The following is a 23,259-nucleotide window of genomic DNA, read 5'->3' as shown; positions in this document are numbered from 1 at the left end:
GCGTCAATCGAGGAATCAGACAAAGGGGTGTAATAATGTAGCTGTGATAAGAGTTATGGCAGAGAGGTACATGATACGGAGAGAATTTATCACCAGGGGAGCTGACCTATTTATGGTGCCAGAGGAGGCTTCTCTGAGAAGCTGAGATCCGAACGATAAGAGTTAGCAAAGGCCAATGCGAAATTGTTGCAGACTGAGGGATCGGCTTGTGCAAGAGTCCTGTGGCATCCATGAATTGAGCCAAAGCCAGGGGTATAGGAGTGGGATGAACAGGGAGGGGGCCACGTGGTACAACACACAGCTAGAGAGGTAGGCAGGAGCCAGAATACAGGGCTTCTAAGCTCCATCAGTCCTTCTCATAAAAACAATGGGAAGTCATCAAGGTGTCTCAAAGAAAATGTTTAAATGTTGAAAAAATAACTCCGGCTAGGGAGGAAAATGGTACAGAGCAGTGGCTATCAGGTAGATATTTTCTGGAAGTCTATGATGCCTTAAACTAAGTTGATGTCAGGGCGCCTGGGTGGCTCAGTCGGTTAAGCGGCCGACTTCAGCTCAGGTCATGATCTCGCGGTCCGTGAGTTCGAGCCCCGCGTCGGGCTCTGTGCTGACAGCTCAGACCCTGGAGCCTGTTTCAGATTCTGTGTCTCCCTCTCTCTGACCTTCCCCCGTTCATGCTCTCTCTCTGTCTCAAAAATAAATAAACGTTAAAAAAAATAATAAAAAAAAAAAAACTAAGTTAATGTCAGTAGAGATGTGAAAAGATAGTTTTGACAAATATTCAGAAGGTAAATTCAGCAGAATTGGGTGACAGTTCGAATACAGGAGTATCTTAGTTTGAGTTTACCTAGAAAATCTAAGAGAAAGACTCAAGTCATTTGGTGGAATATGCAGGACACATCCGTAGGGGAGTGAGGAAAGGGGACAAGAAAAAGAAGACAGCTACTAAAAGGCTAGTCGGCTACCCTAGCTGACAACTGGAACTCATTTCATTCTCCGAGTCCATGAAGAATTATGCCTCAGAATTATCCCACCCGAGGGGTGAAGAAACTGGGCGACTGATATACCAAATTCTTCCAGTTACTCACTGAGGACTGACATGGGGGCCATTAGTTTTCTGGTGCTCCCAACCTACCTGCTACGGATTTAGAAAAACCTTCGGGAACACAGATGGAAGAACTGGCCGTTGGAAGTGGTCTGGAGCTCACTGCATCGATGGGGAGCTGGGGGTGTGAGTGGGCTACCGACTGTGTCTGCTGGGGGTAAGGGCGAGGATAGTGTCAAGGACGACAAAGATTTCTGAGCTGTTGAGATAAGAAACGTCGGGAAGGGCTGCAGCACGGGTACTGTCATGCCCTGGAAATGCCAATGAGGTCAGGTCACTGCCTTCATGGAACTTACAGACTACTGCTAGGCTAGTTAGTAAGAACACCCAAGGACGTTCTCCGGAGAGCAGGAAGGTGCTGGTGCTGCGTGGTCCTAATCTCAGGGGAGTTACTGGGCAAGTAAATCTGATTAACGGCGTGGGCTGCATGCCAACCCGTGGACGGTCGACAGGGGACTGTAATCCTAAGGCAGAGGGGAGACTTATTCCTCAAAACTGGTGGTGGGGAGGGGTTCAGAGCCGAGGGTATGAGTTTCCAAGGACTGGTATGACAAAGAACCGTGAACTTGGTGGCCTTAAACAACAGAAATGTATTCTCTCATAGTTCTTGAGGCCAGAGTTCAAAATCAAGGTGTTGACAGGGTTGACACTTACCCCTGACATTGCTAGCGAAGGCACCTTCCTTGTCTCTTCTAGGTTCTGGTGGCTCCTGGTGTTCCCTGGCTTGTGGCCACATCACTCATGTGCCTTCATCTTCATAGGCCTTCCTCCCTGTGTTTCTGTGTGTGTCTCAGATCTCCCCCTCCATCCATGTAGAAGGCCCACCCTACCTCCCGGATGATCTCATCTCAAGATCCTTAATCACGTCTGCAAAGACCCTCTTTCCAAATAAAGTCACCTTCACAGGTACTGTGGATTAGGAACCGAACATTTCTTTTTTGGGGCCACTGTTCAATTCACTAGAGGGGGCTAAGACAGATTGATACGCATTTATAAGAGGTTAGGAACTCTAGCAAAACTATCTTCAATTTATCACTGGGTTCAATGTTAGGCCATACAGATTTGTAGTCAGAAAAAAAAAAAAAAAAAAAAAAAAAAAAAGGTAGGCAACTTCTCAGAATGCTTTATGGGCTCCATGGGATATAGCAGATTTAGAAGAAAAACCCAGGCTGGTTGAAGGAAAGGAAATGAGCCCAGAGAGGCATCTGTTCACAAATTAATAAACACAAATAAATTAAGAAAGTAGAACAAAATGACCAGCAAATTTCAGTTTCACGTGGGAAAGAAATGAAAAAGAGAGGGGGAAAAGAAAAAAAGGAAACAGAAGTGCCATTGACAGCCATGATGAAGGAACGAACAAAGGCTCGACGATATAAAATGAAAAATGGGGAAAGTTATAGTCGAGGAAATATCAAACCAAGGCTACACCTATAAAATAAAAATTTATGGACTTGAATATGAGGTCTTTAAAAGGGATCTTTAAATTGCATCAGGAAATATTCCTTCCTCTTCCAGTTGTGTCTGGTGGATTCTGACAGGACAGCTACTGCCTAGATTCAAGACACATTTCCACCTATTACTGGCTAACTAACCTTTCAACTCTGACTTTTGGGGCTTACTCATCATCATGCACATGGCCCAGAGTAGTTCCTGAGCATAGTTCAAATGTTGTGGCATAGTTCAAATTCTTTGGATAATCTAATAGACTTAGCTTAGTCATTTAAGTAGACCACACAAGTCATAGATCACTGGCCATCAAATTAAATACTCCCTTTGGGTTGGCCATCCATCTTCCTTCCTTCCTTCCTTCCTTCCTTCCTTCCTTTCTTTCTTCCCTCCCTCCCTCCCTTCCTTCCTATGTTTATTTTTGAGAGACAGAGAGCACGCACAAGCAGGAGAGGGGTAGAGAGACAGACGGAGACACAGAATCCAAAGCACGCTCTGAGCTGGCAGCACAGAGCCCGACGTGGGGCTTAAACTCACAGACTGTGAGATCACGACCTGAGCCAGAGTTGGACGCTCAACCGACTGAGCCACCCAGCTGCCCCCATCCCTGCTTCCTTTAGGGCCAGGGGAAGTCAGACTGAGAGGTCTCATGGAATGCTGATCTGTCCCTTTCAGGGTCATGGCTGGAATAAGCACACAGATACACACATACTCAACAGATAACCAACGCAGGGCAATATCCATGTGTCCGTGCCACGACGTAGCGTGGGTGGTCGAGGCAGTGGGCACCCGGGAATGAACTCAGAGTCTGAGTCCTGTTCAACAACGGGAAGGCACTGAGGGGTGATGGCAAGGCAGTCAAGAATCCTGAATGCCGTGTACACACAGACCCCATCGGCGACCCCGCACACCACATCTAAGACAACTGGACTGAGTGAGGATCACTCCGATGATCTTATCAAAAGCTGTGCTATTCTCAGATAAGAAACCAACTGGAAACAAGAACACGACTTGAGTTCAATTTAATCGTCTTGTCTCGGGGTGAAGGCAATGTTTCCCCGTCTCGGTTCTTCAACTGAAAAGCTGGCACCACGGACAGAGTTGTTAAATTAGCAAGTATGCCAGCACTTTCATTTATTAATTGGTAGGTTCCATTTTAATTAAAATCATCCTAGCTAATTAGTCATTTCACTGTGTGCACCGCCAGCTGAGTAAGCGGGAGGACACGATGATGGCAAAAATAAACACTGCTCCCCCTCCAATTTATTAAGTTTGTGTTGTCTTCCCTTTCAGACGGAGCGAATCAAGGGAAACGTAAATTTAACCTTCTATTCTTGCCCGTGTCCTTCTGAAATGACCCTTGTCTTGGAGTAAGTGGGTAACAGTAGAAAAAGCACAGGGTCCGAAATTCATACGTGTGGGTTTGGATGTTGCCTCTTCCATTTATGAATCGTGCGATCATGGGCAAATATTTAACTTCTGTGGTCCTCATCTAACATGGGAGGTATGGGCGCCTGGGGGGCTCAGTCGGTTAAACATCCGACTTCGGCTCAGGTCATGATCTCACAGTTCGTGGGTTCGAGCCCCGCATTGGGCTCTGTGCTGACAGCTCAGAGCCTGGAGCCTGCTTCAGATTCTCTGTCTCTCCCTCTCTCTCTGCCTCTCGCCTGCTCACACTCTGTCTCTCTCTCTCAAAAATAAATAAACATTAAAAAAATTTAAAATAAAATAAACTGGGAGTTAGGAGTAATCCTCAGTGCAGAGATTTGGTGTGAGGGTTAAATGAGTAATCAAAGTAAAGGACCAAATATGTAACAGGCACTTAATCAATGTTAGTTCCCCTCAACAACACCACCACCCCATTCACTCGGCCATCAAGGCTCAGCTCAGCCACCACCTCTTCTGAGATGGCTTCCCTGGGTCCTAAATCTGAGTCAGGCATCCATCCCTCTTCTCTGTGTCTGTGTGTTTATTCCTACCACATGGCGGTATTTGAATCTTTCGTCTATTTCTATGCCCAACTAGTATGCACATATCCCATTAGTAAGCAAATGTGGTTATAAGATTCAAATAAAAATTGTATTTTAAAGGGCATCTGGGTGGCTCAGTCGGTCAAGCGTCTGACTCTTGATTTCAGCTGAGGTCATGATCTCATGGTCTGGGAGATCGAACCCCACATCGAGCTCCGCACTGACAGCACAGAGCCTGCTTGGGTTTCTCAGTCTCTCTTTCCCTCTCTCTCTGCCCCTCACCACCCCCCCCCCCAAATAAACTTAAAAAACAACAGTATTTTCTAGAGGTGCCTGGGTGGCTCAGTCGGTTAAGCATCTTTGCTCAGTGACATCGGCTCAGGTCATGATCTCACAGTGCGTAAGTTCGAGCCCAGCGTTGGGCTCTGTGCTGACAGCTTGGAGCCTGGAGCCTGCTTCGGATTCTGTGTCTCCCTCTCTCTGCCCCCCCCCCCCCCCATGCTCATGCTCTGTCTCTCTCTCCCTCTCTCTCTCAAAAATAAATAAAAAACAAAAATAAAAAAACAGTATTTTTCTAGTATATAGTGTATGTTCAAATAGCTACCAAGTTAGTAGGACATAAACACTTACTAGATTGTTTGGCTAGAACGACATAACAAATGCAAGTCTTAGGGGTTTCTTTTGGCCTATATTGTGTTGTGAAAAAATTACTGAGAGGCCACGGGTGCTCACGATGAACCAAGAAAGTGCAGGCACCGCTGTACAGGAAAATGACAATGTTCTGAACCAGAGAAAGGACAATACTTGACATTATTGTTACAATATAACCTTGCAGTTAGAACGCCATAATTACTAGCCAGATGCTTGTTCCGAGCATCTGGTTGTGCTGTGAGTAAAGGGGTCACATGTATTCACTCCTTTAAACCCTCCAAAAGACCTAAAACAAAAGGTTGACTTCTCCCATTTACCGAAGAAGAAACTGAGGCCTATAGAGTGTACGAGTAATTGCTAAAGGTCACCAAATAGGCTGATGCTGGAGCTGGGATTCAAATGTAGGCATCCTGACTCTCAGACTCAAGGCTCTTAGCCACTTGCTTACCAAGGATGCAGGGATGCAAAGAAGGAGACAGCTGACTGTCTGGATGGCACAATCCACAGAATTCAGGGACCAGAGACACTAGATGTTTGGGGATGGCCACCTAGCCCACTTTCTTCTGAAGCGCTCCCACCCACTGCCTGCTGACTCAGGGGACTTAGGGAGATGTGTGCATTTGTGGTCCCAACCCTGACCCCTGCCCTTGAACGTATCCACAGGTTACTGGAAACGTGCCAGGTGTCCCAAGCTCCATTAAACAAAGCTTCCTCCAAGAAACCAGAGGTGGACGCAGTGAGGGCCTCTCGCTTTTCTATGTCTGTATCAGTCAACTCAAACAGGCAGTTATTGTCACAATAATGACAGGATGCGGGGCACCTCGGTGGCTCAGTCGGTTGGGCGTCTGACTTCGGCTCAGGTCGTGATCTTGTGGTTTGTGGGTTCGAGCCCCGCGTCAGGCTCCGTGCTGACAGCTCCAAGCCTGGAGCCTGCTTCGGATTCTGTCTCCCTCTCTCTCTGCCCCTCCCCTGCTCGTGCTCTCTCTTGCTCTCAAAAATAAACACACATGAAAAAAAATTTTCTAAAGTAAATAACAGGATGCAAAAAGGAAGGTTTACAACTTCTTGCTTTAGAGGTGGCTAGCTGGGCTTGCTCCCTCCCCACTGCGAAGCTCCCTGAGGTTGACTGGTTCAGTGGTTTTGCAGACTCCCTGAGATCTGTACGCTCCCAATACCTTCTTTCCTTTGAGCCAGATTTGCTAGACTTCTGTTCCTTTTAACCAAAGGACGTTTCCCTGGAATCCCGAACATAGATGTCATAAAATACACCGTTAAAAAAAGGTGTATGTTCAGGGTTGGGTAATACCTCCAGTGCTAAATATTTGGCCCCTTAAATTGGGTGGCCACGAGCGTGCTTCAGACTGTAGACTTTGGCCGGGCCACGTCCTCTTAGAAACCAGGCAGGCCTGCAGGGTTCACGAAAACAAACAGTTCAGAGAGGCGGCTTTCTGGATGGTCAGAGGGCTCAAGAATCTACCAGGCGATTACACTGCTGTCAGATTGTAAATACACGTTCGCAAATGCCTCTGTAATTGTTTGGCAACAGTGTGGGCCTCTTCACGCAGGGCCAGCTACTGCATGTTAATGGGGAGGCTTACCCAGCATGTGCTTTCAAGGTTGGAGCCAGATCTATGCCATTTCAATGTTTCTGGGGATGAGGCACCAGATCGGGTATCTTTCCCCTGCCAGCTCGCAGACAAGAAGAACTCCGAGGCGATGGGCAGTTGTGTGGCTGATTGGTGGCTTTGGCGTGGGCATTCTGTTTTCAGCTATCCCAGAGTCTTCCTACAACTGGTGTGGTTTCCTATACCTCCGGCGACTGCCAGTAAGACGGGAAATTGCCATCACGGACTTGAGGTCATTTTGCTTTGCACACTGGTGTCCTTGGCCTCGTGCGGGACAGTTACCATGATTAAAGAGATTTCCTGCTGCCTCCGAAGCATGAGGTCTGGAGATTCCCATGTAAGAAGTGGTAGATCTCAAGGCATGCAATTCAGGACGTTTGTCTTTTTGACTTTGGATTTGGGGCTGGTGCTCAAGACCAGTGTTTTTGTGCTTTCATCATCTTAAGACAAGAGAACATCCTCTCTCTCGGTTGGTGGACATAGGGGCCTCAGATTCCTTCTTTTCAGTTGCTCTGGATAATGAGTGCCAAACCAGGCAATACCCCCGGGCATCTTGTGCATGTCACAGAACCCATACGTTCAACGCCAGATCGTTGCAACTTCTAACTGCTGGCAGTCCTTCCAGTTTGGGTGACTATCCAGCCGGCTATTTCCAAGTATTACAGTCGATTACTTAGGGGAACAGCTCTGCTTTAACAAAATGACCCCAGATAACAGTGGCAGAAAAATGACAGAATTTTAATTCTCCCCTCATGTCACAGTGCAGGGTGACAGGTTGCTTTGCCACAGAGAGTCATTTAGAGATCCAAACTCCTACCACCTCTGGGGCTGCCGCCCCCCCCCCCTCCAGAATTGTCCTCATTTGTATGGTCAAGGCTGGGTTGCAGATAAATCCGTGTTGTGGCCCTCGGAAAGGGGAACTAGAGTCCGAGGAAGCTGGCTTATCTTTTAAATCAGGGATGACCTTAGGGGCACCTGAGTGGCTCAGTCGAGTTAAGCGTCCGACTTCGGCTCAGGTGATGATCTCACGGTTCGTGAGTTCGAGCCCTGCGTCGGCCTCTGTGCTGACAGCTCAGAGCCTGGAGCCTGCTTCGGATTCTGTGTCTCCCTCTCTCTCTGCTCCTTCCCTGCTCACACTCTATATCTCCTTCTCTCTCAAAAATAAGTAAACATTAAAACATTTTTTTTTAATTGGAGATGGCCTGCAAGGTCAACTTTCACTCACATCCCGTTGGCCCAGGTTAAGTTCCGGAGCCACCTTTAACTACGAGGGGTCCTGGGTAATGCTGTTTCTTCCTGGGAAGCTCGCAGCTCAGCTTCAACTCTGCTGCCAGCGAGGAGAAGGCGACTAGATTCCGACAGGTGGCTTGAAGTTTCTAGTCACATGTAACAACAACGAAAGGGATATATTACCTCCTAAGAATAAGATCAATGCCACATGGTCATATGGTCAACAAATATTTATTAAATACCTACTATGTGCCAGATACTTTTTCTTACAAGTATTAAAAAATGTATTATTAACAAACTGTGGGTGAAATTACGCAACACTATAAACACATTTTTCCACTTTAAAAAAAAAATTTTTTTTTAATGTGTATTTATTTTTGAGAGAGAGACAGTGTGTGTGAGCACAAGCTGGGGAGGAGCAGAGAGAGGGAGACAGAATCCAAAGCAGGCTCTAGGCTCTGAGCCGTCAGCACAGAGCCTGACGTGGGGCTCGAACTCATAGACCACGAGATCATGACCTGAGCTGAAGTTGGATGCTTCACCGACTGAGACCCCAGGCGCCCCTCACATTTTTCCACTTTTGAAGGATGTTTTGCTCTTTTGGGTAATACAGGGCAAGTGGGAAAAAGGCAAGGTATCTTTTACCTTCATACTGTGGGAACGATACTCGTGCCCGTCCATTTCCGACAGCTGGCGTTATTGTTGTCCTTATGGATAAGCACACACCAAATCCTTTTAGTTATTTGGATGTTCGTCTCACAAATCATAACTTGCTTGTAGCACGTTTATGCCGCTTCAGGAAGATCTCTTCAGAGGATGACATTAGATCGCTGAGATTAAATTCAACGTCAAAGGTGGGTTTTTTTCCCCAAAATAATTAAGGCAACGAACAGGGCGAGTTTCGCCGTTATTCCCTTGATCTGGTAGGTGACACCATCTTCCGGATGTCTGTACTCAAAGCAGTGAACAACAACATCGTGGCCAGAAAGTGTTATGTGACTCTGGTGGTAGACCCGCGGATGCAGGAAATATTCCAGAGGCACCAGGAACACCTTCTTCACCTCATCGGGATTGGGCTGGGCCTGGAACTTGTGGTCTATAAATCCTACAACGGGGGTTATCAGCGTATCTCTCTGAAAGCAGAAAACAAAACACACGAATTAAGAAGTGAAGAGGGAATTGTTTCAGACACTAAAATCCTGCCACGTCTAGGAAAATAAGAGAACGGTCCAGAGCGGCCAATCACATAAGGTGGGTAGGGACGGAGGGGGAATTTGCTCCAGACATGAACTTTATGCTCCCCGTGAAATGGGGGGGACATACGTGGGCAGTATCTTTGAAACGACTCTGAAAATGTTCTTTTGTGAACATACCGGCATCATCTTTGGCAAGGGCGGCCTGGCGACACTATAAAAACGTGGTCCCTTTGACCTCGCAAGCGCATTTGCGCAAACGTATCTGTATGATAAAGTCCTACCAGTGAGTCAAGATACAAGACCGAGGCATTATCTGCACTAGCCCCAGGCTCTGAAGTTTCCACTCATCCGCTGACGGACGTGCAGCGTAGGTCAGTTAGGAGGGTATCTGTGTAAGGGGATACTCTCGGCCCTTAAAATGAATGTGATAGACACCACCTGTCCCCATCAGTGCAGACAAGGACGTGCCCATCTGATCAATACCAAAGTCCAGGGACATATCAACTGTGGCATAGACCCAATTGTGGGGAATTATACTTATCACATATGAACCAGTTTACATAACACAGATGTCTATGTATGGGAGGGGGGATTTCTATTTATAACCACAACTGCTTGCAAAGGAATGCAAAGTATTGTGAAGTGAAAGGCCCCACCGGGAACCTGGAGGGTGAGGCCCGGGTTCAGGTACGAGCTGCGTAAGAAGAGAAGAGCTGCGTACCCTTGAAATGGAAAGCTAGAGAAGTCTAGAGCTCTTGGGGGGCGTCCCGAGAGAAAGCGGCTGGGAGAAGCCAGGGGTACACTGGGAGACCGACCCAGGATACCAGGATACACAGGCCTGTGGAAAATTTCTCAGGGGAGCGAGAGCTGAAATATGTTTCAGAGCAGTGATGACTCAGACCATTAACGGAATTCATGGTGAAAGTCAACTGTGCGGGCCAGGAGGGGAAGGTGGCAGCACAGGCCTTCGCTGTCCTTTGGGAGGAAAATCTGGCGTCAGAAGTGGCCCCAGGGCCGAAGCAGTAACCACCACCTGGCCCCGAGTGGATGCTCAGCCTCTCGGGTCACGGGCCCCCCAGAAGTGCTCTGAGACATGACACGTTCAGATACAAGTGATTTCTGAAGGAGGAGCTCCCAGGAGGTGCATGAGGCAGGGAGGAACCCGGGCAAGGGCAGCTGCGGCCGTTCACCTCGGAGCTGGACTCTGACGACCCTCAGCACAGTCGCCGGCGAAGGGGCGCCTGGCAGCATGAATTCTCGGGCCCTCCAGGCTCTCTGTGAGCAGGGGAAGGTGGCACGCTGCGGGTGTGAGCTTTCAGACATACAGTAAGAGGGTAAGAAAGGGTCTGGAAGAACCCGGAGTGTTCGTCCAGGGCGCATCTGTGGTTGCTGTCACCATGCCGTGACCGCAGCCTCAGGGGCCCTGGTCTCGTCTGCAGCACCCTCTCCCTGCTTCTTCACGACAGCCTGACCTTGAGGAAGCTTTAACAATGGAAATCAGAGACCTGAGGAAACCTGCTCAAGGTCAAAGCCGGCTAATACTTGGCAGGAACCAGGATTCACCTGGCCCGCTGCCCACACTGTAGAGCAGAGCACTTATGTTCGGTGAAGACACAAATGTTACCCTATCTCCGAGTGGCACACCAGCCTTGCACGTGGCTTACACACGCTCTGGAGAGTTCTCAGCTGCAGCTCAGACTTAAGCTCTTGCTGAGGGCTGAGCTAGGGACACAAATGCATCCTTACTGTAAGGGCCAAACCGTTACAGGCACAGGTGTGAACGAGCAACTTAGCGAGGCCAGTGCTGGCTCCTGGACCGGCGTGTCCAAGCGTGAGGAAATTGGTGGGGAAAAATATCAAAGCCACGAAGGGAGAGAACGGTTTGAGACTGAATGATTCAGAAGGGAAGTCAGGCACGTTCAATGTGGTTCAAGTTTAGGAAAGTGAGAGACTTTGGAAATCAGCAAATGAAGCAGCATCTTTGGACACCCAGTTCCTAGACACGGGTGTCCATCTTGGAAGGAAGAAAGATGGCGGGTGCATGGCGGATGTTCTAGGACCAAGAAAAGACTGAATTTCGGCCACCTGCTGGGCTGGAATCCCGTGGAGACTGGCTTAGGCTGTGGGAAAGGGGAAAGGCATGCTTCTGGGTCTCTGGAGGAAACCACATGCTCTTTTTTTTTAATGTTTATTTATTTTTGAGAGAGAAAGAGAGAGACATAGCATGAGCGAGAGAGGGGCAGAGAGAGGGAGACACAGAACCCGAAGCAGGGCTCAAACTCACAGACTGCAAGATGGTGACCTGAGCTGAAATCAGACATCTGACTGAGCCACCCAGTTGTCCCAAGCCACATGATCTTAGAAACATGCCCAAGAAGGGACATGCCACTGGAATGCACTGAAACGTTTCCAGGAGCTGAAGCTGCAGAGATGGCAAAGTGAAGGAGTGAATGGAAACGTAAGGGCCACAGACAGAGAAAAAGAAGAAATGTCTCCTGAGACTTTTGCAAAGGGAAGTACACACACGTATGACGAAAAGACCACTGGGGTGGGCTCAGAGGGCCACAGCCTGCCTAGGTGGGGGGGGGGGGGGGCGAGAGGGGTTAGTGCAGGGGTGGGAAAAAGCCAACAGCACCCGCTCTAGCTCTGACACCCAGAAACATCTCCAGACATTGCCACGTTCCCTGGGGGACGAGATCGCCCCTAGGTAGGAAGCAATGAATTAGATTATGCTTCTAAGTGTTTAACACATGGCATTTTTGTGCTACATTTAAAAGAACTGCAAGGCTCAAAGAACAAAGCAATCCTCGCCAGCACTTCCAAAGACAGTACACCCTTCCAGAAAGCCCTGTGTTCCTCCTAATTTCTTGATGATGTGACTGGCATTATTATATCAAGAGCTGGTCATTGTAGAAACATCCGGCCCCAGGAGCGTCTGGCCCACAGAAATCTCCTGAGACCCAACACACTCCTGTGAAGACTGTTGTATTCCACTGCTCTGGGCAGAACTCAGTAGTTCCCGGGCACCTTGGAAATGGAGTTCCTCTCACTGGGGCAACTTTTAACCATGACGGTTCGATCTGGCAATAGAGTTTTAATATAAATCCCCAAAACGTGCTGGGGGATTTTGCAGATGCCAAGTGGAAAGGGTTCCCTGTAGAGAGAACAGAGCTGCCTAGAAAGTAATTAAGTAATTGACACATTTCTTGTCCTAATCCCACATTTTCCCCTCTTAGTTAGGAAGCATTTATTTGAGAGGCCATTAGCTTCTTCTCAACTCAATCTCCCCTGAGTGGTGACCTTTCTGTTTTTCAAATGGGCCAGATTAAGATAGATGTCTCAGCATCATTGATTGTGACAAGGCTGTACCACCAAGACTTGAGGCCAAATGGAACATAAAGAATGGTCTAACCCATGGGTGTTCTGATTTGTATGCATGAGTGGGACTCTCCTCCCGAAATAAAAATTTACCTGAATGCCCAATGTATAAAACATACAGCTCACACCTACCTCCGATACCTGGTTGGAGCACACTACCTTTGTGGTATTCTTCCCCCGAGCCCATAACCGTAGCCTACCCACGAGGAAAATATCAGATAAATCCAAATGGAGAGGCATTCTACAACATATTTGACCAGTGCACCTTGAAAGTGTCAAGATCGGGGAACCTGGGTGGCTCAGTCAGTTAAGCGTCGGACTTCAGCTTAGGTCACAATTTCACAGTCTGTGAGTTTGAACCCTGCATCGGGCTCTGTGCTGATGACTCCGAGCCGGGAGCCTGCTTGGAATCCTGTCTCCCTCTCTCTCTGCCCTTCCCTCACTCACACTCTGTCTCTCTCTCTCTCAAAAGTAAATACTAAAAAAAAAAAAAAAACAACTGTCAAGGTCATGAGAATAAGGAAAGTCTGAGAACTCGTCACAGAGCAGAGACTAAGGAGACATGACAAGCAAATACAATATGATGTCCCAGATGAGATCCAGGGCAGAAAAGGAGGACATTAGTAGAAAAATTGGTAAAAGGCAAATAAAATGTGGAATTTAGGTAACAGCAATGTAATAACGTTGCTTTCTTAGTTGTGACAAATAGACACCAGGGATGCAAGATGTTAACAATGAGATGAAGTGGGGGCGGGATTATGAGGACTCTTCATAGTATCTTTGCAACTTTTCTGTAAATCTGCAACTATTCTGACATTGCAAGTTTACTTTAAAATTTTTAAAGCAATAAAATAATGCTGGTATCGGGGCGCCTGGGTGGCTTGGTCGGTTAAGCGTCCGACTTCGGCTCAGGTCATGATCTCACGGCCCGTGAGTTCGAGCCCCGCGTCGGGCTCTGTGCTGACCGCTCAGAGCCTGCAGCCTGTTTCAGATTCTGTGTCTCCCTCTCTCTCTGCCCCTCCCCTGTTCATGCTCTGTCTCTCTCTGTCTCAAAAATAAATAAATTGTAAAATAATGCTGGTATCCAAATACAAATTTACGTTTACTCCTTCTAAAGTCAATTAGTAAATAGTCGCAAGTTCATATGAAATAAGATCAGGCTAGATCAGCTCCAGAATTCATTTTGCTGCATTTATGGGTTTTTGGTGTATACTATTCAAGAAATCCTGACTCGTACAGAAATGTAGTCACAAATAGTAATAGTTTTTGAACAGCTTGCCTGGCGATCTCAGGGTACTACTCAATGAATATATGGAAAAGAAGCCTGATTCCATGGTATGTATCAAAATGAGTATATTTAGGGGTGCCTGGGTCGCTCAATTGGTTGAACATCTGACTTCGGCTTAGATCATGATCTCACAGCTTGTGGGTTCGAGCCCCACGTCGGGCTCTGCGCTGACAGCCTGGGGCCTGGAGCCTGCTTCAGAGTCTGGGTCGGTCTCTCTCTCTCTCTCTCTCCCCCTCTCTCTCTGCCCCACCCCATTTGCACTCTGTCTCAAAATGAATAAACTTAATAATTAAAAAAAAAAAGTAAATAAATAATAAAACGGAGCATATTTAGGACAAAGGTGATGCACTGGTGGCCTCCAAGGGGTGAAAATTTGGTATACAGCATGCTCACGTGTGTGGTGGTTTTTCAACAGAATTCTCAAAAGAAATGCTGACCGGTGCAAAGTAAATGGAAACCGAATGCTAAGGAAAGAACTCTGTTCTGTGAACAGGGTTCCACATAAACCATTTTGAGACCCACTGATGCAGTTCGACCCGTTCATTTCTGGATGGTCAAAGAGGGGCCCAGATGGGCAATGGAGCTTTGCCCAAGGCCACTGAGTTCACGAGGGGCAAAGTCCGCATGAGAACCAGGCTCTTGACTCTGTGTGAGGCGCTGTCGAGGGTCACGGTTGGCCACGCGTGGAATGCTGAGACAGTGGATCCGCTGGGTGCTCTGAGTCCGAGCCACCCAGATCCACCCCGACACTTACCTCAAGCAGATACGGCACCAGGCGGCAGACGACCTCCACCTGATGGGGGCACAGCCCCACTTCCTCCTGGGCTTCCCGGACAGCCGTGGCCACATCATCCACATCTGTGGGTTCACACTTGCCTCCAGGAAAGCAAACTTCTCCAGGAGACCTGCGGAGCTGGGAATTGAAAGGGCAGAGTCGCAATTCGGGATTCCCACTCAGGCACCGTTCACTCACTCAGCAAGGATTTACCGAACTTCTATGTTGTGTCACAGACCAGTCCCACCACCCTGGTGGAAGTAAGTGGAAAGAAGACTGCCCCACCACAGAAAAAAAAAAAAAAAAAAAAAAGTTTTTACTTGAATCCTTTTAAAAAATGAACTCTGCGAACTCCCTTTACTTGTAATCGTTCTCAGAAAAATCTGTATCTGCCCACAAGATACAGATTTACATGGACGGGGGAAGAAAAGCAGGAGGGGTAATAAAAAGGGCACTGTGATCAGCAGATAAGCTTTACTGAGTCCCACCATGTTCTGGGCACGTTGCTTCACAGGAGCCCTCAGATCGGCTCCACATGCTGTTATTTTTTATTTTTAAAGCATTTTTTTTTAATTGAGATGAAATTCACATAACATGAAATGAACCATTTTAAAGCGAACCATTCAGTGACATCTAATACATTCACAGTGGGGTGTGAGCACTGCCACTCTCTGGTTCCGGAATATTTTCATCCCAGAGGGAGACCCTGTACTCACTAAGCAGCTGCTCCCCACCCCTCCCTACCCCGCCCCTCCTTTCTGTCTCTAGGGATTTACCTACCCCAGGTTATTTCATATACATGCAATCATATGACATGTGACCTTTCGTGTCTGGTTTCTTTGACTTAGCATAATTTTTAAAATTTTTTTAATCTTTAAGTTTTCAACTGAAGTATAGTTGACATATAATATTAAATTAGTTGCAGGTGTACAATGTCGTGATTCAACAATTATATATACATTACACTGGAGTGAGGTTTTCACGCTCTTCTGTGTTGTACCACGGCCTATCAGTACTTTTTCCTTTTCATGACAGAACGGTATTCCACTGTATGTATATATCACAATTTGTTATCTTTTCCAAAATGTTTTTTTTTTATTTTATTTTAGAGAGAGAGCACAAGTGGGGGACAGGGGCAGAGGGAGAGGGGGAGAGGGAGGGAGAGGGAGAGGGAGAAAGGGAGAGAGGAGGAGGGAGAGAGGGGGAGGGAGGGAGGGGGAGAGAGAGAGAGAGACAGAGAGAGAGAGAGAGAGAGAGAGAGAGAGAGAGAGACTCTTAAGCAGGGTCCACACAGCATGGAGCCTGACGTGGGGCTTGATCCCATGACCCTGGGATCATGACCTGAGCCAAAACTGAGAGTCGGATGCTCAACTAACCAGGCCAGCCAGGTGCTCCCACAAGTTATCTCTCTATCCATTTGTGGATATATAAGCTACTATTCTATTATCACTTCCGCTTTTTGGCAAGGGAATTAAGCTCAAAGAGGTTAAATAACACGACCAGGGTCATGCAAGGTACGCAGTGGAGTGTTTACTTCTCCATCCCGGCTCTTAACCAGCATACCAGCATTAATTAAGGGCTTACTAAAACACAGGAACTGTGGCCACCTGAGCCATTAGCGGTGACAAGTGGGGGTGCCTCTGCGTCCCTCTGCACATGCACGTGAAGGGACAGGAGTCCCTTCTCCCTGCACTGCCCCTTTCACCTCCATCCTTGATTCCATGCCTTCCTGACTTCAGAACTGTGGCTCCGTTTATAGCATTCTCCCTTTCTCTTGTCTCTGTCTTGTTATGACTTCTCTCTTATCTTGGCCAGAGGTGGGGAAGCACATCCCCTTGTGCAGGACCAAACTCCTCAGCAAATGTGACCTCAACTTCGTGGACACTCACTCCCACCCAGTGCCCACCATCCTCTCTCTACTCAACTGTCGAGGAGGCCTCAGGGTCAGCAAGAGTCCCGGGTGGGCCTCTTCTCAACAGGGCACCATGGGGGTGGGGGGTGGGGGGAGGTAACGTCCTCCACATACCTCCCAGGGTCAGGTACCTCCCAAGGTCACAGGGCCAGTCACAGGAGCTAGCGGCTGAATGTCATGGCACAGGGCCTGGCCCATGTGAAATATTTGTTAACATCAACTTGCAAGGTCAGTTCATGATGTTTAGAAGCTAAATCAAAAGGTCCTGTTGGCATTTTTAGCCCCAGGGCCGATATATCTGTGTAAGAACAAGCCAGATGCCCTTATCAATTCTGCAGCATTCCAGAATTGAAAGTCCTATTTGAGCAAGCTTTTTAAAAAGCAAAAGGAAACATTTTAAAGTTCTTCTCTGCTAACAAATCAATAACACTGCAGGAATTGCCATAGTACAGAGAAATCGCACACATCTTCGTATCAGGGTTATGAGTTGGTGAAAACAAGGTTGAGGGATATGTTTCTACCGTCTTGACGATGACCACCCATTCGCCCAAGAAAGAGACGTCCTGTAAGATCACCTCTGAAAGAAGTCCTCCATTCTGTTAGCTCATTCAGCATCAAAGCGATACTGGCAGAAGGCACTTACAGGGAATCATCGGCTTTGACAGAAATACTGACCTGATGTAATGGGTTATTCTGAATACTCCTAAGAAAATGCTATGCTGTTTTCAAGGAACAGACACATTCACAAAAATGATTATTCACAGACTGTCAGCACCAAAAAGGCCCCTATCAAATACGCAAGGTTTCCATCTTTCTTTTTTTTTAAAAATGTTTTAATGTCTATTTATTTTGGAGAGAGACAGACAGAGTGGGAGCCAGGGAGGGGCAGAGAGAGAGGGAGACACAGGATCTGAAACAGGCTCCAGGCTCCAAGCTGTCAGCACAGAGCCCGAGGTGGGGCTCACACCCATGAATAGCGAGATCACGATCTGAGCCAAAGCCGGACGCTTAACCGACTGAGCCACCCAGGCACCCCATCTTTCTTTTTAACAGCATAACATTTTTTCTTAAATAAAACCTTGTGGAATTCTCTTCAGAAGGCAAATGAGGTTGCAGGCTGATTGCCTAAAACTTCAGTCCACATTTTGTTGTTGCCTTTCCTTTTGTCTGTTTCAAGCCCTGAGAGCTGGGGACAGAGGGAGGCAAGGAGAGAGGGGGACAGAACAGGGGAGAGAAGAGGGAGAGGGAGAGCTTCTTTACCCTCCAAACATTACACACTGTTTTCAGTCCTATTTTGAGAATAGAAAACTGAGGCTCACAGAAATGAAGAACTTTGCTGTAGGTTCCGGAGCTAGGACGGGAGCCCACACGGAAGCAGGAGGGATTGAGGCAGGCACCCCCTCCCCATTTACTGGTGGGAAACCCATGAGCCTTTGCTTGCATGACTCCAGGGAGGGGTGCAGCTCCAGTAATGCCTGGGAGGGAAATTCCTTGCCCTCCAGAGCCAGATAGGATATAGTCGGATCTAATTAGACTTAAATTTTCTTCTTTATTTTTTTTAATTTTTTAATGTTTATTTAATTTTGAGAGAGAAAGAGAGAGGGAGTGAGTGGGGGAGGGGCAGAGAGAGAGGGAGACACAGAATCTGAGGCAGGCTCCAGGCTCTGAGCTGTTGGCACAGAGCCCCACGCGAGGCTCGAACCGATGACCTGCGAGATCATGACCTGAGCCTAAGTTGGAGACTCAACCAACTGAGCCACCCAGGTGCCCCTCAATATTCTTTTTTAAAGAAATGTGACCATTGCACACCAGAGTTTATGGTCTAAGATGATTCTCCTGTAATTCTCAACAGGCAAAGCTGTCTGGGTGATACAGAACTTGGAGATCCATTTCGGTCTTGCCTCGATTTTCCACACTAGTTTGTCTCCTTGTTCAAAAAATATATTGAAGTGCTTCTTTGCTCTTTGGCAGAAATGAGAACAGACCCAGTCCCCTGGTTTCCAGTTAGGTTTCTCCTGTTGGAACCTGGATTTTCATTACCTCCTGTGTTGATGTGATCGTTGCCTGACCCAGATCCAAAAAAACCCACACGAGTCTAGGGGCGCCTGGCTGCCTCAGTCAGGAAGAGCCCACGACTCTTGATCTCGGGGTCATGAGTTCCAGCCCCACACTGGGTGTAGAGATGACTTAAAGAAATAAAACTAAAAAAAAAAAAAAAAAAAAAAAAAAAGAAGAAGAAGAAGAATCCATACGAGTCTAATCCCAAACCCAAAAAACTTCAGCTGATTCCTCAGCTTTCTTTGTCCCCCTGAGGGGATATTGTTCATTGTTCTGCTTAGAAAGCCATGGCTATTATGGCCCATTTTCATTTTTGTACTTGGATAACTTTGAAGTTATTGCTTCCCCAATTTTACCTCAGAAGTACCCCAATAGAGGGATGCCTGGGTGGCTCAGTCGGTGAGGCATCCGACTCCGGCTCAGGTCATGATCTCGCAGTTTGTGGGTTCGAGCCCCGCATTGGGCTCTGTGCTGACAGCTCAGAGCCTGGAGCATGTTTTGGATTCTGTGTCTCCTCCTCTCTCTGCCCGCACCACCCCCCACCCCTCCATGCTCATGCTCTGTCTCTGTCTCTGAATAATAAATAAACGTTAAAAAAAAAAAAAAGAAGTACCCCAACAGCAAAGGAGAATGACTGTATCCAGGGGGTGTACCCATGGCAACTCCATTCTCAGCCCAACACCTCTTTAAAGTACAACAGTTTATCTTAAAAGCCCAGGCCGTGTGTGCGAACAGTAACAATGGTGGCGGCTGAAACTTACCGAGTCCTTGCCAAGTAAGAGGTGGGTTTAGGTGCTCTGTGTTTGTTTCCCTGGGAAATCCTTCGTGGGTAGCCCCACAAAGCAAGTACTAGTGGTTGGTCCTCATTTTGCAAGTAAAGAGACTGTAGCACAGAGAGGGTAAGTAACTAAACCAAAGTCACACAGCTGGCCAGGAGAGAGCCTGCGTTCAAACGCGGGCAGCCAGCTTCAGGGCCCAGGCTGTGCATTTCTGTGGTCGAGAATTTGCTAGTGGGAGTGGCAGTTGTGGCCCCCAACCCTGCCAGGGCAGGGACGTCTGGAGACACCTGTGGTTGTCACATAGGGGTGTGTGTGTGTGTGTGTGTGTGTGTCTGTCTGTCTATTACTGGCATCTAGCGGGTAAAACCCAGGGATGATGTTAAACATCTCGCAGTGCACAGAACAGCTCCTACAACAAAGAATTATCCAGCCCAGATGCCATCCAATACAGCCAAGGTTAAGAAACCCTGACCTAAACATATTTCAAATTACTTGCTAATTACTTATTTTTCTTTCTAAAACTTCTCCAAAAACTGCCATGCTACCCTGCGGCTTCTCGTCCCCCTGAACATCACAATCTTCAAAGTCCATTTGAGAACCCGTGGCCTCGAAATGCGTGCAAGTGACGGATTTTGGTGGGGTTTTCGAAGGTCCTGGAACTTTAATGGCAGGGACCTTTCTGTCACCTACCTTCTCCGACCGGAGGGTGAACAACAAATGGAGTTTTCCTTCTTTCACCAGCAACGGTAAAAGGACGGAGTATTTGTCATACGACAAATGAGAATATCTGGTCCCGGCATCATGCTCTTTTAAGCGGGCCTTCGCATCATCTATCAGACGGTTTCTGAAATGGAAACAAACAAAACACTTCAGTAACCAGAGTTGTGGGAAAAAGCTCCCAGTCCTGCCTATGTTTCTGTTGTGTTGTGCATCTCGGAGCTTACCAGGGCTGACTCTCACTGTATTTGTTGATAACATGGCAGGAATAATACTCTCACCCCAATTGCATGACTGTTGGCAAGATAAAATGAGCAAAAAAAAAAAAAAAAAAGGCTAAGAATACAGTTTAGTGCATGGTTTCACTTTGGAAATTAAGTAGAAATTATGGTAAAAGATTCTTTCAAAACTGCAACAGTTAAATGTTGCAATCCTTGATAATACTCCAGTAAGACAGGTTTGGTAAACAGGTCGCTGTCGTTAAGTTAGAACTCTCTTAGCCTGATCCTTATGTTATCAAACCCTTATGTCTTCAATTGCCTTATAAAGTTTTTCAAAAAGGGTTAAAAACCCTTATGTCTTCAATTGCCTTAAAGGTCCCAAAAATCTAGTGACAACAGATTCACCGTGTTACAACACAGATTGCTAGGCCCACCCCTAAAGCGTGACTCGGTAAGTTTGGGGTGGGGCCTGGAACTTAGCATCCAACTCCCAAGCAACCATGATGCTGATACTGTGGACCAGAGGAACCCCCTTTGAGAGCCATTACCTGACAATATGCAAGTATTTGGATTTGTAACCACATTTGGTGCCCCGAATTCATGACTTTGAATGTTCTGGTCTTTTTGACTGGTGTATTTTGTTGCTGGTTTGTGTAGTAGCTTAAATAGTGTCCCCCCCAAATTCATGTCACCCAGAAGGCTCAGAATGCAACTTTATTTGCAAGCAGTGTCTTTGCAGGTGGAATCACGAGTCTTAAGATGAAATCATCCCGGATGTAGGGTGGGCCCTACATCCAATGATTGGCATACTCATAAGAAGAGAGGACATAGAAACACACACACACACAGAAGAAGCCAATGTGAAGACAGAGGCAGAGATTAGAGTGATGTGGCCACAAGCCAAAGGAACATCAAGATCCATCGGAAGCTGCAACAGGCAGGAAATTCAGACGTCTGGGCTTCAGGACTATGGCAGAATGAATTTCTGTTGTTTTAAGTCATCAAGTTTGTGATACTTTGTTACCGCAGCCCTAGAAACTAACAGTTTGGTTTTAATTTTTCTCTGGGAAAGGCAATTTTGCAGAGTGGGCGAAGTCAGATATTTAAGGGGGGCCAGAACTGCTTGTAAAGTGTTTAGGAAGGACCTCTCCAGGCCTTGCTTTCCTCATCTGTGACCTGCTTGAAGGTACCTGTAAACACGTCATGACATCGTTCGCACACTGTGACTGGCACTCTGCTGGTGCCCAGTGAGTAGTGACTGCTGTCATAAATGTCTCCGGCATTAGGTGGGCAAGTTGTTTGGGGAAGGTGTTTGCTTTTTTTTTTTTTTTTTGCCTCTTTCTTCATGGCAGGATGCTCACTAAAGCTGGCTGGGTGCCAGCAGTGGATTTCAAAAACGACCAAAGGCCTTTCAGAACCACAGCAAGCGGGCACTGGAGGGGGCTCCTGGGTGTACCCCATGCACACAGGCCCACGTCCAGAAAACTGGCCCGCCAGAGTGTGCCCTGGACCCACCGACTGTGGCTTTTTAAGAGGCCCCAGAACCGATCAGAGGGACCAGCAGAAGCAAAACTGCAAAAACGTGTGTGTCCACATTAGGGGCTGGCTGGAATAACCACCAAAAAAACACCACCGTAGCAGCCACCCGGTTCTGAGCAAGGGCTCGTCCCACGCATTCCACGCTTTTCTTTTTCTGTCCTCACAACAGCCCCGGCGTGGTTAGGACTGGGTCCCCCCCAGGCTCAGAGAGGTTAGGTAACTGCGAGACCCTGGAGGTGGCCACCGCGGCCTTGAACCCGGAGCTGCCTGGTGCGGGCTCCTGGTTTCTGGGATGGAACTCCGGAGAAGCCCTAAGCTGAAGAGGAAAGGCGGCTGGGCAGGAGAAAGGGGTGCGACCCTGCGGGGCCGGGTGTGAGCCCATGGGTGCAGAGGCCCCGCGGCCCCGCGGGCGGCCCGGGAGGCGAGCGCACCGAGCGCGGGCTCCGCAGGTGGGTAGATGGGCGCGGCAAGAAAAGTCCCGGCCGAACGGCCCCGGAGCCGCGTTCGGGGCCGGCCGGGCCCTGCTCGGAGTGCCAGGGACCGGGGGACTTTACCTGACAGGCTCCGGGGAAGGACGAGCTGGAGACATCTCCGGGGCAAAGTTTGTTTCCCCACCGCAACTCCTAGCTCGCGCTCTGCCGAGTGGGCATGCGCAGAGCAGCCGCGACCTGGGGCGGGGAGAGAGGCGGGGCCTATGGCCTTAGGGGGCGGGGTGGGGCGGGGCGTAGGGCCAGGCCGTAAGGGGACTCGCTAAAGCAGTTTCCGCCCAGCTCCTTTTTTTTTTTTTTTTTTTTAAATATATTTTATGGTCAAATTGGTTTCCATACAACACCCAGAGCTCATCCCAACAGGTGCCCTCCTCAGCGCCCATCACCCACTTTCCTCTCTCCCTCACCCCCCATCAACTCTCAGTTTGTTCTCAGTATTTAAGAGTCTCTTATGGTTTGCCTCCCTCCTTCTCTGTTTGTAACTTTTTCCCCCTTCCATTCCCCCATGATCTTGTCAAGTTTCTCAAGATCCACATGAGTGAAAACATATGGTATCTGTCTTTCTCTGACTGACTTATTTCACTTAGCATAATACCCTCCAGTTCCATCCACGTTGCTACAAATGGCCAGATTTCATTCTTTCTCTTTGCCAAGTAGTATTCCATTGTATATATAAACCACCTCTTCTTTATCCATTCGTCAGTTGATGGACATTTAGGCTCTTTCCATAATTTGGCTATTGTTGAAAGTGCTGCTGTAAACATTGGGGTCCAAGTGCCCCTATGCACCAGCACTCCTGTATCCCTTGGGTAAATTCCTAGCAGTGCTATTGCTGGGTCATAGGGCAGATCTACTTTTAATTTTTTAAGGACCCTCCACACTGT

General features: G+C 47.8%; 1 protein-coding gene across 1 annotated transcript; it reads right to left on the bottom strand.

Moving 5' to 3' along the window:
• Window positions 1-8,239: 8,239 nt before the first annotated feature.
• On the bottom strand, window positions 8,240-22,539 carry NUDT7 (nudix hydrolase 7). Its single transcript, XM_019413116.2, is given in 5 exon segments — window positions 8,240-8,892; window positions 8,894-9,157; window positions 14,641-14,799; window positions 20,101-20,254; window positions 22,442-22,539. Coding segments are annotated over 5 exon segments (717 nt in total). The 5' UTR covers window positions 22,477-22,539; the 3' UTR covers window positions 8,240-8,787.
• Between the last annotated feature and the right edge of the window lie 720 nt (window positions 22,540-23,259).

Source organism: Panthera pardus, unplaced genomic scaffold (genome assembly GCF_024362965.1).
Source record: "Panthera pardus isolate Hobbes unplaced genomic scaffold, ASM2436296v1 HiC_scaffold_19, whole genome shotgun sequence".
Taxonomy (NCBI): Eukaryota; Metazoa; Chordata; class Mammalia; order Carnivora; family Felidae; genus Panthera; species Panthera pardus.
The sequence above is the reverse complement of the archived record's forward strand: the minus strand, read 5'-3'. Positions and strand labels throughout refer to the sequence as shown.